Source organism: Parambassis ranga, chromosome 7 (genome assembly GCF_900634625.1).
Source record: "Parambassis ranga chromosome 7, fParRan2.1, whole genome shotgun sequence".
In the NCBI taxonomy this organism is placed as follows: domain Eukaryota; kingdom Metazoa; phylum Chordata; class Actinopteri; family Ambassidae; genus Parambassis; species Parambassis ranga.
The window spans coordinates 11,671,339-11,684,263 of NC_041028.1; the positions used below are offsets into that span (position 1 = coordinate 11,671,339).

Below are 12,925 nucleotides of genomic sequence, written 5' to 3' on the forward strand. Positions count from 1 at the left end.
ACAAAGGGGAAGCGACACTTGACATGCTGCCAGGCATGCACTTACTCAACAAGACTTGGTTTTCACACAAATTCAAGTTTCTACTGCAGAGTGAGTACACAACAGACTGCGTGGGGCAAACATGAACTCAGCCAGAACAATGGTGGAGGAAACAAGAGTGGCCAGGCAGCAGGACAGTCAGCAGTTTGCTACAAAGGAGGTGATTACTTGGGAGGATGCAGTGGTGGGCAGCTCTTACATTGCAGAGGGAGTGAGTCCGATGGCGTGGGGAGTTGATGTCACTGGGTGTGGATGATCGGTCTCCCTCCACTGCAGAGGCGTCAGAGATGATGGAGGGCTGACGCGAGTGGCAGGGGCTCACCCGCACGGCAGCCACTAAACGGGGTGAGAGGGAGAAGAGAAAAGGCTCGTTTCTTTCTTGGGTGTTTGTGCACCTCGAGTAGTGAACAGGGAATACCAAATTCTTCTCAATAATAGCACGAGATCCATAAAATAAAAATGTATTTTAGAATAAGCCTGTAACCAAAAGCCTGAAATGATTTGCAATCAGCTGCAGTTGCTAAGCAACAGTAAAAACAGCTTCACAGAGGTTGAGAGGATGTGCAAGTGTGTATGTGTGTGTGTGTGTGTGTGTGTGTGTGTGTGTGTGAAAACCAGTGAGGGTGGTACATACAGTACCAATTGCATATGAATTTGGGGTTTGTGACTGTTCACACGTTTCCCCTGTTATTGTTGGACTGTGTGCTTTCTTCTCTAGATGTCCCCATTAGTGAGCAACCTGTGTGAGGTGCACTCTGAACAGTCTCTGAGAGGATGGAAAAGGACTCTGGTGGCTACAGGGCTAATGTTTGAAGAACTTCTTTTTTCGTGTAGTCCACAATGGCACTTCTTCAGTTGAGGATGAACCTCTTAGGCATTTTTTAGAACAATGTTTTTTTTTGGTCTTTTTTACTTGCATGTGTGACCGACCACCTGAAAAGCAGCAAATGTGTTTAAAAACAAAAAGAAAATGGGTGTGCTGCATTTTAATGGCTGTGTTGCTACACACCTCTGTTTTCCGTCTGAAAAGAGTCACACAATTCAAAGTGAACAAGCTACATAAGAAAAAAGATTTCAAACTGAGTTTCCGACGTAGTTCTTGACTGCACTTCATCTATAATGGTCTGCGTGTATGAGTTGCAACAGGAGATGCTGTTTCTCCCTTCCTCTGGGATGTATGCAGGTCAAGGGACACAGCTATGGCACTGGCAAATGTTACAAGGGGTCTTGAAAATACTGAAGTACTGTGTGGCCAAGAAAAGTTAAGTAAGAGAAAAAGCCTTCAAATCCATTTACTTGCAAAGATTCCCAACAAATAGGACATACTGGAAATATATCTGTGTGGCAAAGACAAATGGAAGCTGTAAAGCCAAAAATCTCTTCACCTTAACTGCCACATGAAGCGCATGACATGTCACGACTACTGGAGCATCATCGTGTGGTCAAACTAAGCAGATGGCAGGAGTGAATGTGTGTGAAGCAGGTTCAGATGAGCATGCAAAGGGTAAATGATGGTACGACTGCATTATTTCTGCTCATGTTGTCCTACCTTGTCTGTCTGTTGGATGTCCCGTGTGAACATAGAGGGTCTGCTGACTCTGTCTGATGGCAGCAGTTAGAGGAAGATCAGCCTGCATCACCCACTCCTGGTTGTTGCCATTGACGACCGCCTCTGTGGGCATGGCCAGAGAGTGACGCTTGGGCACGTCCTTGGTCAGGGTGGCTAGTGACTGTTTAGCCTTAAGAAGGTAGATGGACAGATGCAATCAGTGAGCAAGTGACACATCCTGCAAAAACATTTTAAGTGAACCTCATTTATTCTCGGTCTTTTTATGTGTAAACAAATACACATGTTGAGTGTCCAACCCTATGAGTGCATGCAGATGTGTGAGTTCTCCCCTGGGCTCCTCATGTGGTTCTTGTCTCATGAAAAATACAGCTGTATTCTTGTTTTCTTTTAGCAATGTGAAATCTCTCTCAAAAGGATGTGTTTGCCACAGCCTAAGGGGTGGGAGTTGGTATTTGTTGGGGTGTAAAAATTGAGAAACTGAAAACAATTAGGGTGCCTTTTAGCAGGAGCAACAATGAGCTGCAGGAACCTTGGAAGATGTTTTTTGTGCATATTGATTCTGTGCCAATAAAAACTTTTTTTCTTTGTGTTGGTGTATTCTGATTGCCTTGACATGATGTTGTACAAATGCTTGAAATCTTGTTATTGTGTGAATCTTATCATCATGCCAAGCGACAGCAGGCTGCAAATTAGAAACACAATCAGCTTCACTGCAATCATCTCCGCCAACCAAGTCAAACTATTATCAACCACAGTGTTTCACATGCAAAACAGAACACAATCACAATTCTCCAATGTGATCATTAGAAATCAGATTACTGATGTTTTTCCACCCAAGCAGTTTAGCCCTAAAAGACATTCAGATCAATCACAGTGGGAATCTGAGGGACCACTGATGTTAGGGTCACTGGGATCAGACGGGGTGGGCTGAGGGTTAGTCAACAACGTGCTTTCCAAAACCACAACTAGGTCACAACTAGGAGAGATTTCCAGGGAGCAGGAGGGGCAAGAAAAGTCAAACGTTAAAGCTGTGGGCGCCCATCTTACCGCCATGACCCTAGTAGAGTAGTCCCTGTCCACAAGCCGCTCAAACACCCGGAACTCCATTCTCTGATTGACACAGTTACTCATCTGGGGGTTGGAGACATGAGGGATGGCTATACTGTTCATTCAAAGGCTTTCCATATGTAACCCTAAAACTATGCATAATGACAGACAGATGTACTGTACACAAACACAATCACACTGGTTCTTCTTTTTCTCGTCTGTACAATATTTTTCTTTCACCATTAATAGTTTTAACACTTGAGACGGCTAAGACTGCAATTTTAAAAACCTTCATAATTAATGAAACAGATAACTGGTAACTGACTGGCTGCTGACTCTCCATCTGCCACCTGCTGTCTCACCATGGCCAGTTCAGCCTCCAGCTCCTTGATGCGGTTCTCCTTGAGGTCAAGCTGGGAGCGCAGCATCCCCGTATGCTCCGTGGCTTCCTTGGTCTGCCGTCGCAGGTCCCACTTCTCTCTCTCCAGGAGGTCTTTCTCCTTGGCCAGTGCCTTCACTGCATCCTCGCTCTCCTAGCAGACATACATATCCTGATGGATTGGTTCACATTTCAAGCATAGGCAAACAGACTGTGGACAATGTTCAAGCTGTATTTTAGCTGTTTAGTTGTGTGCTGTATATGTGTATATGTACAACACACCATAGATACAATGACATGTTCTTCTGCTGTGGTATCTTATCTTATGCTCTTATTTTATGTTGTTGTATTGTGGACCGATGTTCATTTATTCATCTGTATGCACCTTTGCGTGTTTGCATACAGGAAGGTGCATGGGGGCCATACTTTTCTGTGCTGCTCATAGTTGCGTATGAAGTCGCGGAGCTGCTCCTCCCGGCTCTCCAGTGTGGCGTAGAGCTGCTGCATCTGATTTACCAGATCGGCTTTCTCTGCCTTCAGGCGCTTACGGTCCGACTTCATGGCTGCATGACAGAGAGAAAGAAAGGGGTTGTTGTTAACATCAGACATTTTAACATTCATGCCCTTTGTATATTTACATGTAAAGGAGAAAAGGGTCAAAGAATGTACTAGTTTCACTTGGCAGTAAGTTTGGCATCGAAAAAAAATTTCAAGAAACAGCTGCTACACCAAAGCACAGTCAGTCTTCCTTAGTCATAATGTGCACACACATTGGCTTTTACTAAGTTGGCATGTACAGACCATGCTGCAGTAGCTACTTTATGCATAATAACCAGGTTATTAAGTTCCTTCAGATATGAAGTGTGTAAGTAAAATCATTAAATCCACCTGCTGTTGTGGGTCTAATTTGGCATGACGGTGTTGATAAAGAAGTGAATCACACAGCCCACCTGTCAATCTTCTCCCTGCTGCTTGCTTCATTTAGAGGCCAAGTCTCTCCTTTCATCTGTCTCTCCACCGCACATTCTCTCTAATCCTCTGGCACCTCACCCACGCATCGTGATAAAGAATATGGTTCACAGTGGTTATTCAGAGAAGCTCTAATTTTCTCAAAGGCAACATCTCTGTTTTTCTCTCTCTGCATCTGCCTCTTCTCCAGCTTTCTCTTCATGCGAGGTGGTTTTCCAGGCATGTGTTTTAAAGCCGAGTTTCTCTCCAGCTACACTTCAAAACTGCCTGCACACAGTATGATTTATTTATATATTACGCATCCACTGTCTCTGTCCACCTTTGTCCTCGTCCTTTTTGACATTTCTTTCCTTGCAGCACCACAGCTCTGACTGCTTGGTATTTCACAGCATCACACGGTTCTGTTTTCCTCTTGATGCTTGTTATCTTGTGTTCACCTTTCTGTCCCCCTTCCCCCACTACCTCCGAGCCAGCTGTGTGTCATTAATTAACTTATATCACAGCCTGGTTAATTGTGTCACATTCACAAGTTGTGTCAGGGGAACGTGTTCAGGCAAGTACAATTAAAACAGTTCTACAAGGACATAGTCACCCTTTCATTTCCCTTCCCCTCCATGTCACCCTTTCATATCTCATCCTTTCACTTCCTCTTACAGGTGGAATCCCCAGCCAAAAGGGATATCCAGGCCACACTAGCAGGTGAATGATGACAAACACAAACAACATCCCTCCCTGACCAAGAGAAACAGGAAACCTCCCAGCACCTGCCTCAGGAAGTGAAATCAAAGCCGTCTTTGAGATGAGCCAGAAACGCGGCTACTGCCTCACATCCTGCACCTGTGACCACTTGGCAGCAGCGACCTTCCTGGTGTTGTGTGCAAGAAAGCACTCACTGTGTCTCAGTGAAGGGGTCCATTCACAGTTGCAAATTCAAGTTTTCACCATTTTCTTTTACCATTTACAACTGATGCATTAACAATTCTAAAGGACAAAGACGATATTACATTACACCAAAGAATGTGGGAGAGACGGGAGCATGTTAGCCATAGTAATGACAAACATGCTCTGCGGCTTGTTGCTAAAGTATAAAACAATTATTACCAGATGAAACATGCAGAGGACACTTGGAGTTCAAGAAAATGTTTGGGGCCACAGGAGGTAGTCATAGAGACAACATAGACTGGAAGCAGTTTAGTGGTCAGTTAATGGAAACATGATTCGCATCATGGAGACATCTGTTTTCTGTCTTACTATCCAAGTTAATACAGTGGGATCCAAAAGAGATACTTCTGTCTCAAGTTAGTTTTTGTCATCACAATTTGGTGGATTTAAAAAATATCATAGTATATGTCATGCCTTATTTTTGAAACCACACGCTTGAGCTGTTTAGTGTTCTTATTCTGCAAGCAGCCCCTTAAAAGTTTCATGATGATGAGGTCAAGTGGTGGAGTGTTCATGACAGACAGCACACCTTGGTCTTCTTTAATATTTAATGAGTTCTTTCAAACCTAATTAACCACTTTTTAACTATTTATAATCTTGGTTCACTGTTTTGTTGTGCACTGACTGCTGAGCAGTGGATGAGTACAACTTATTTTGGTTTCTAAGTGGTGCATAAAATGACAATAAAGAATCTATCTTTAAAAGTTTTGAGGTTCAGGTCCTCCTGCTGCATGAATCCTTCCCCACTTGCAGTGTTGTGTCAATTTAGAGCAGGTGTCTAAGTCCAGAGTCACATAACATTACAGGCCATGTTTCAGTTATGGGTTTTGTCTCGTAAAACATACATACTACATACATACAACTACATATTTTTCATCCTTTTGTTACTGACATAAGTGTATAACTTGGATTCAACAGGACTCTACTCATGCTCGTTTTTTTCAACTGAAATAGTGTAGACATGCTAATTCCCATCTGGAGTCACTACTACAACGGTCCTTTGACTTCTTTCTGGGGTTCCTCTGTACCTGTTTGTCTTCTCTAAGGGAGATCGTCATTGTTTAATGTGATCACTGATCTGTAATTAGGTTGGGTTTTACATGTCATATGTTAAAATGCTTTAAAACTTTAATTATATACAAGTTTCCATTTTTGATGAGATCCTGGGCTTTTTGTTTCCGCTTCATTACAGAATTTGTGTGCATTTTTCATATTGAGTTTTGGTTGTGGTATTCAATAGCTGCCTTTGTGTGATTTTGCAAATGTACATACTAAAAGCTACTCCTTTTAAACAGAAAAGAAGCATATCAGGTCTGTTGCAGAAACATTCATCATGAAAAAGTCCAACCCACTGTTACAGGATGGCCAATGTTGAAAACAAAAACACCTGTCTCTATCATGCTCTTGACACATTCTCTAAAATCTGCATAAGTGGTTTTTACCTTGCCACATAAAAGCTCTAAAAGCCTTTGTCTGCTGGACTCTGCTATGATGCTTTCACACTGGAGGACATAATGAGTGGGCCGACTCATTAGGCAGTTTCTAAACAGAAACACCGAGCCTCTCATGGAGTCCACTCCAGTAATAAAAATACCTTAAAGAAGTGGTTCCTAACCTTTATATGACTATATGAGCTCTAAGTATATAACACAGCATTTTGTGTTTTTAACATATTCGCAGCAATTTGTTAAAATTAGTAAAATAAGCTAGCTAATAGGGTTACATAAAGCTATCAGCCAATCAATACCATGTAAAGAACTACTAGATTTTAGGTTTTAGGTGTGATAACAGCACAGTGTTGACAGTAAGTAGTTTGGAGGTTTGATTGGTGGAGGCTAGTCTGTGAGAGTTATACTGGTACCTTAAAGATAATTATATCACATGTTATTCGGCTCTAGGAAAATACTTTGATTGTTCTTAATTGTAAAAAAGACAAGGTCAACCTACGCCATCTGGGCTTGCATGGTTTGTGCCTGCTGTGTTGTGGTTTTCACATCCTGCTTACTGATTCTGTTTGAATAAATAACTGCTCTCATTATCTGGTGTGCAGCATCTCTTAGGGTGTCAATACAACATAATTCCAGCCATGATTGCAGACACATAACATGTCTGTTTGTTTGTTTTAATCTAATACTCCCTCTGGCTTCTTGCAGAAGACAATTTTTAGCTGGATGCATACAAGACACAAGTGTGTCAATCCACTGACAAATACACTTATCTATACTTATGTGCATTCACTGTTGTGCTTAAGCAAGTTTTATACCTCAGTCCACCCGCGATGACAGGATCACAATGACATGATTATCAAAACCCTTCGTAATGAGAAGCCTCTGCATTCTGACATCACTCCCTATAAATCCAGTGCTAAAGAGAAAGGACAGGCTTTTAGTCAGCTCTTAACATCATTATTTTGGGATAGAACAAAAGAGACACCAGCTCATTGGACAGTGTCCTTTGTTCATGGTTTGTGGATTTTACATCTGACAGCTGAATAATAATGTAGGAGCTGAAGAGCAGCACAATGTGCTCACCTCCTAACAAAACAAACTCATAAGTTGTAAGAAGCTGACATCAGTACTATGCTGTCCATGCACTGGCAGCTGCTGGCTACTCGTTGTGGTTGTCCTTTGCCACTTGGTGGCAGTGTGTATAACTTAATAGGTAAACTGCTGCATTCATCTTTGTCCAGCCAACTCTTCAACCAATCGATCATTACATTGGTTGAATTCCCATAGTCCTTCACTCTGCACAGAAGTAGAAATAAATATTTCTTTAAAGGGACAGTTCAAAGTCGAATATTCTGCTGTTCCTTTTTGATGGAACTTGATGCCTCTCGTGTTCAAAGCATCGAAAAACCAATTAGCTCTGTAGCAAATTATGATCTGGTTACTGTAGAAAATCCACACACCTTGTTAAAAAGCTATTTTATTTATTTTTTGTTACACACGTGTGTTTTGCTGCACACTGTCATCATGCAGATGGCATTCATCTACATGATGACAGCGTGACAGGAACACTGGTGCTGCTCTGTTCATTATGGTGGATATGTATTAACAGCTACTTATAGGGTGGACACATTAGGGAATCAAGGAGAGGATGATGCTCAAACACAGTGCCTCAGTGCTCCCCTTTCTCTCATTATGGATTGATACATTTGCTGGTGTAGAGTCTATATATATATTAGGCTGATCCTAATTCTGATATGCTTTGATGGGTTCTGACCACCCTATCTAACATCTAAGATTGGGGAATGATCACCACTGTATGATGTAATGACCTGCTCTCATGGATGACCTTCCAATTTGAATATTTTGAGGTGGAACACCAATATTAAAGTCATCGCACAATATGGCGAGCTGCTTCTAATGAGAAGGAAACACTAAAAAAGGTTTAGAAAAGCACCGCTGTTTTTGATTGCCTCGATTTGATTAAAAGTAAGACACCAAAAACAGCTTTAATAGTATCTATAGTTGAGTAGCCTGATGGGATTTTGCAGCACTGTGTGTGTTTGTGTGTGTGTGTGTATTGGTGTTTAAACACCTAGTGAGAAAAGGAGCCTTGTAGTCAAGGACAGAGCTGCTTTCTGAGTACAGTGTAGCGTGAAATGACACTAAACAGAGCAGGCAGACTGTGCTTTGATGATACATAGCTGTCTTCTGCTTTCATATGGGCTCTGGATTGACTGGAAGTCCCTCAGTGATAGTAATTAGCCAAAGCTGAAGCTAATTAAAAACAGCAGCGAGGCCCAACTATACTTTGAAAATTCATTAAAGTAAACTTTGATGACGAAGTCCAAATAAGAGTGGTGTAAACTTCCAAGTACCATCATTTTAGTTTGTTGTGATTTGTGTACTTTAGGGTTGCAGGCAATTGTAAATGCTGCTCTTCGGTTGGACTGAGTGCCCACGGGCAACATAACAAAACCAACAATTGTAAGAAGTTGGCAATTACCCTCGATGGCAATTACAGTGCTCACAGGCCAAAGTGTGGATCATGGTGGGAGTGAGCTCAAACCTTAAGTTTGAAACAGTCTGAGCACCACACCACAAAGAAAGGCAGCTGAGGAGATAAAGGGAGAGACAGTGGGGAAGAAAATGAGGAATAACTAGAAAGAAAACAGACTGAAAAATAGTCTTCTTCGCTGCTACTCCATTTTGTATTCATAGGCACCAAAAATCTGCATGTAATTCAGCTGCAAACAGTCTGAACCGAGGTAGGAGTGGCAACACAGTTTCTCTGAACCATTCCCAAAGTAAACAGGTATTATCTCATGCGGCTGAGAGCAAAGGAGGAGATGATGCATTGCTTTCACGTTGCTTGCTCACTACAGCTTTCTCCTCCAAAGCAGAACCAGAGTAAAAAAAAAAAACACACACACACAAAGAGAGATAGTCTGCTTCACAATAATTGTTGGTAGCATTTCAATAAAAACCCCCCAGGGTGCTAAAGTTCTCCAAACATTGCTCTCATTCTTCAGGGAAAAACACTTTGTCTGAGCATCTGGTGAGATGTTCACAATATGCCAGACTCATTGAAAAAAAAATCAAATGGAGCCGACGCCTCGCCTCCAATCAATTGACAGCATGCAGAAATTGCTGTAGTTAATGAGTTTTTTGTCCTTAGAAAATTCTTTAGAAGTGTTTTTTAACTAAGCTTCAAATGTATCTGTTCCTCTTTAAAACAACATTTCTACTACTATATGCAACATCACAGGTACCTACCATAGTGCTATATTTATATATGTGTGTATGTGTGTGTGTGTGTGTGTGTGTGTGCCCTGACCATTAGCACCCCTCTTTATATGACAGGCACTTCCTCCGCCTCCAGCATGGCCACGCAGGGTCTTTATATTCAGACATATTAACTGTAGTTTAGTTTATTTTAAGTATACTGATACCTGAAAGCTTCTGCAGATATTTCTCAGGTGTTGCTTTCTACTTGTCAAAATGTTGAAAAATGCACAACCAATAATTTTCAATTTTCAAAATTATTCTGCATAGATACATAGCAGATTATATGAAAAACATAAATATGTTGTTTTGGGTTGAAATGTCCTTTTTAATAAACAAACATCACATGCACTGTCTGCTACCATGTTCCAATATCTGCAACAGTGAACATAAATTGCTGAGTGAAAGCAGTTGGACAAGCAACAAAAGGAAGAAAATGAAACAAAGTGTGATGGCAGATGTGTTTCCACTTTCTGCTTGTAAACAAGAAAATTTTGCCAAAACTCCCTGGCAGCTTCCCACCACAAGCAAACAGCAAAGAGCAAAGAGCTTGCTAATGCTGTAGCTGGCCTTTCATACAGTGGGTGGCAACTGGGGACTAACAAAAGGGCTGAGAAGCAGCTACTGCTGTTTACAAGCCAGGTGAAAATAACAATAAAATAAATAATTCAGGTTTCTTTCTGCTTTAACGTGCAAATGAAAGATGTGTTGGGTCATTCTCTGGCCAAAACTTCTTCTTGAACATCAGCCACTTGCTTCTTTTACACCATAAAAACAATGGAAGAATAGCAGCAAATTCAAACTCACAGTTGCTTCAGTTCACCTTTCTGAACTTACTCTGACAAAACCAAACTTGAATATGACAACAGCCAATTTCCTCTTGTCCTCCCACATACCCCATCTTAATTGCAGACCAGATCCACCCTGCTTAACGTTTCTGGACCTTGTAAGCCAACCAAAGTCCCCTTTTATAAAGCTTTCATTAGCCGCTGATTACTGTCAGTGCCTGCTGGGGCTGGTAGGCTTTGGCCTTCATTAACAGGCCTGAGTCATACAAATGACTGCATGAGCCTGTGTGCAGTCAGTTCAGAAGAAGAAGAAGAGATAAGTATTTATTTGATGTGTGCTCTATTCTTCTCTGCCTCAGTCCATTTTGTTTCTGTTCAGTTCTTCCAGAAGGCGTAGGCTGAGAGTGTCAACTGAAATGTCGTGGCAAAAAAAAATCCCCTGACAGCGCGTCATGCTTTTGTCTGATACCAAATGGTAGTTTTGTGCTCTGCCTCATTCTATGGGCAATATTTCTTTGAAAAAAATGATTCACTGCCACGCTGATGACATCTCTGCTTGATGCCCTGAAATCCACTGTGCACTGCCACGCAGAACTTGTTCATTATACTTGACCATGATCACACTGTCTGCGAAGATGGTAATATCCCCACATTACATACCTTCATAGTGATAGTGTCAAGTTATTAATAGTATATCTCAGAAATTATAGCATCAGACTACCTGAGTGCAGGGGTGACGACAGACAGGCAAGTCAAAGTATCTGTGTCCTCTCTTACCCCAAGGTACCACTCTATCTCTGGGGTATGACAGGTGCGAATGAACCATAATGCAGCTAATGGGCTGCATTAAACACACTGTTACAGACACTTATGTTAAAATTACAGTGACAAGAAAAAGATGCTCTAGATTTTAACCTATGAGGTGAAATGCAGCAGGTTTTCTCAGCAGCAGTGGGTGTGGAAAACAGAAACTCTGATGCTGCTCGGTAGCGAATGGTTAGAGAATAGCTTGAAGTGGCTGTTGTTGCTATTTTGCTTTACATATAACCATTTCACCTTCCACATGTGCCACTGTTCTTGCTGAGCGCATTGCATAATATGTAGTATCTGATTGCCCTTTGAGTATTTTAACTGCAATTTAAACCAGTGACAAAAGCACCTTTTTAATAATTTGATTTTTAAAATGTTTTATCTTTGTATAAAGACAGGCTTTTAGAAATGATTGTCTTTGTCTCTGGTCACAGGAAAAAGGCAAATCAAACAAATAAACAATGAATTTCCATGAATATAGTTATGGGAGAACTAAGAACAAGAACATATCTAAGCAAAAACTGATGAAGTTCTTACCTTGCAGGGCCTCTTTGGCTCGGTCCAGCTCCTGCTCCTTCTGGGCCAGCTGCACGCGGAGCTCAGTGGCAGAGAGCACGTCGGCCGAGCAGCCTCCCTGGGTCTCCTCCAGGTCCTTACTCAACATGTCCTTCATCTGCCGCAGCAGGTGCACCTCCTCTTGGAGCTGGGCCACCTCCTCGCGCAGCAGGACTATAGGAGAATGGGAAAAGGAGAGAGATTTATCAGGCTGACACCGAAACACAGCCCCAGTGTTTGTGGTTTTCATTTCACCAGATAGACCTAAGAGTGGATTAGTTTTTAAGCCAAAGTAAAAAAACACAAAAACAAAATGGAACTCTAGCAGCGACAGAGGGTCACATACACACTAGAATCCAGTATCATACTGGTGCATTAGCTTTCAATAGCTACAAAGCAGCCGGAATTGTAATGCTTGAAATTCAAAATCAATTTCCCATTGCCATAGGAGGTCGGTTTCATTTGTCATTGAGATAACTGTAACACCAAATTACTGTCAGTAATATGCATCACAGAGATAGGTGTCAGAGCAGACAACACAGTGATGCTGTAATGAATTTAGTCTTTGAAGCTGCCTGTTGAACCTCCTGTTTGAGAAAAAGCTAGAGGTGTATCTATTTAATATTCATTGAATGGTGCTTTAAAGTGCTCCTCCCTGCCGTTGTCACAAAGAAGCAAACAATGAAATGAAAACAGAGGCACAGAAAAATAGATTATTCTCACAATTTGACTCACTAGAAAACTTTCAAAGTGCTTTGAAAGTGTCAGCATCAGAGAGAGGACTACACTTGCTTTAAAAACAAGCCACGCAGACCAAATGTCACACTCCAATTTCTCACATCAAACCTAAAAAAAAAAGAACTATTTAATTCCAAAATGTGTTTTTCTGCACACTGGATGTGCTCGTCTAGGTGGAGCATATACAGAGTAATTTATAGCGGGATGAGTAGCATCATTCTGCTCAATTTCATGCATCCTCGGGGCAAAGGGGGAGGATGGTGGCGGGTGAGGGTGAAAACTGCTCAGCAGCCCCATCTCCCAAGGCTCCATTATTGAAGTGCCTTGCATAAATCACACTTCATATTTTAATATCTCA

At 41.6% G+C, this 12,925-nt stretch overlaps 1 protein-coding gene across 2 annotated transcripts in view; it reads right to left on the reverse strand.

Annotated features, from left to right (window-relative positions):
• LOC114438964 (kazrin-like) overlaps positions 1-12,925 on the reverse strand; it is an 80,371-nt gene that overhangs the window by 2,571 nt on the left and 64,875 nt on the right. The window contains exons 3-8 of one of the 2 annotated variants that reach the window (XM_028410637.1): positions 11,812-12,003; positions 3,462-3,598; positions 3,019-3,189; positions 2,657-2,740; positions 1,589-1,778; positions 239-375 (exon numbers count right to left, since the gene is read on the reverse strand). In XM_028410637.1, coding sequence (XP_028266438.1) covers positions 239-375; positions 1,589-1,778; positions 2,657-2,740; positions 3,019-3,189; positions 3,462-3,598; positions 11,812-12,003 — 911 coding nt within the window. The remainder of the gene's footprint in view (positions 1-238; positions 376-1,588; positions 1,779-2,656; positions 2,741-3,018; positions 3,190-3,461; positions 3,599-11,811; positions 12,004-12,925) is intronic. The other variant, XM_028410638.1, reaches the window with a different exon arrangement.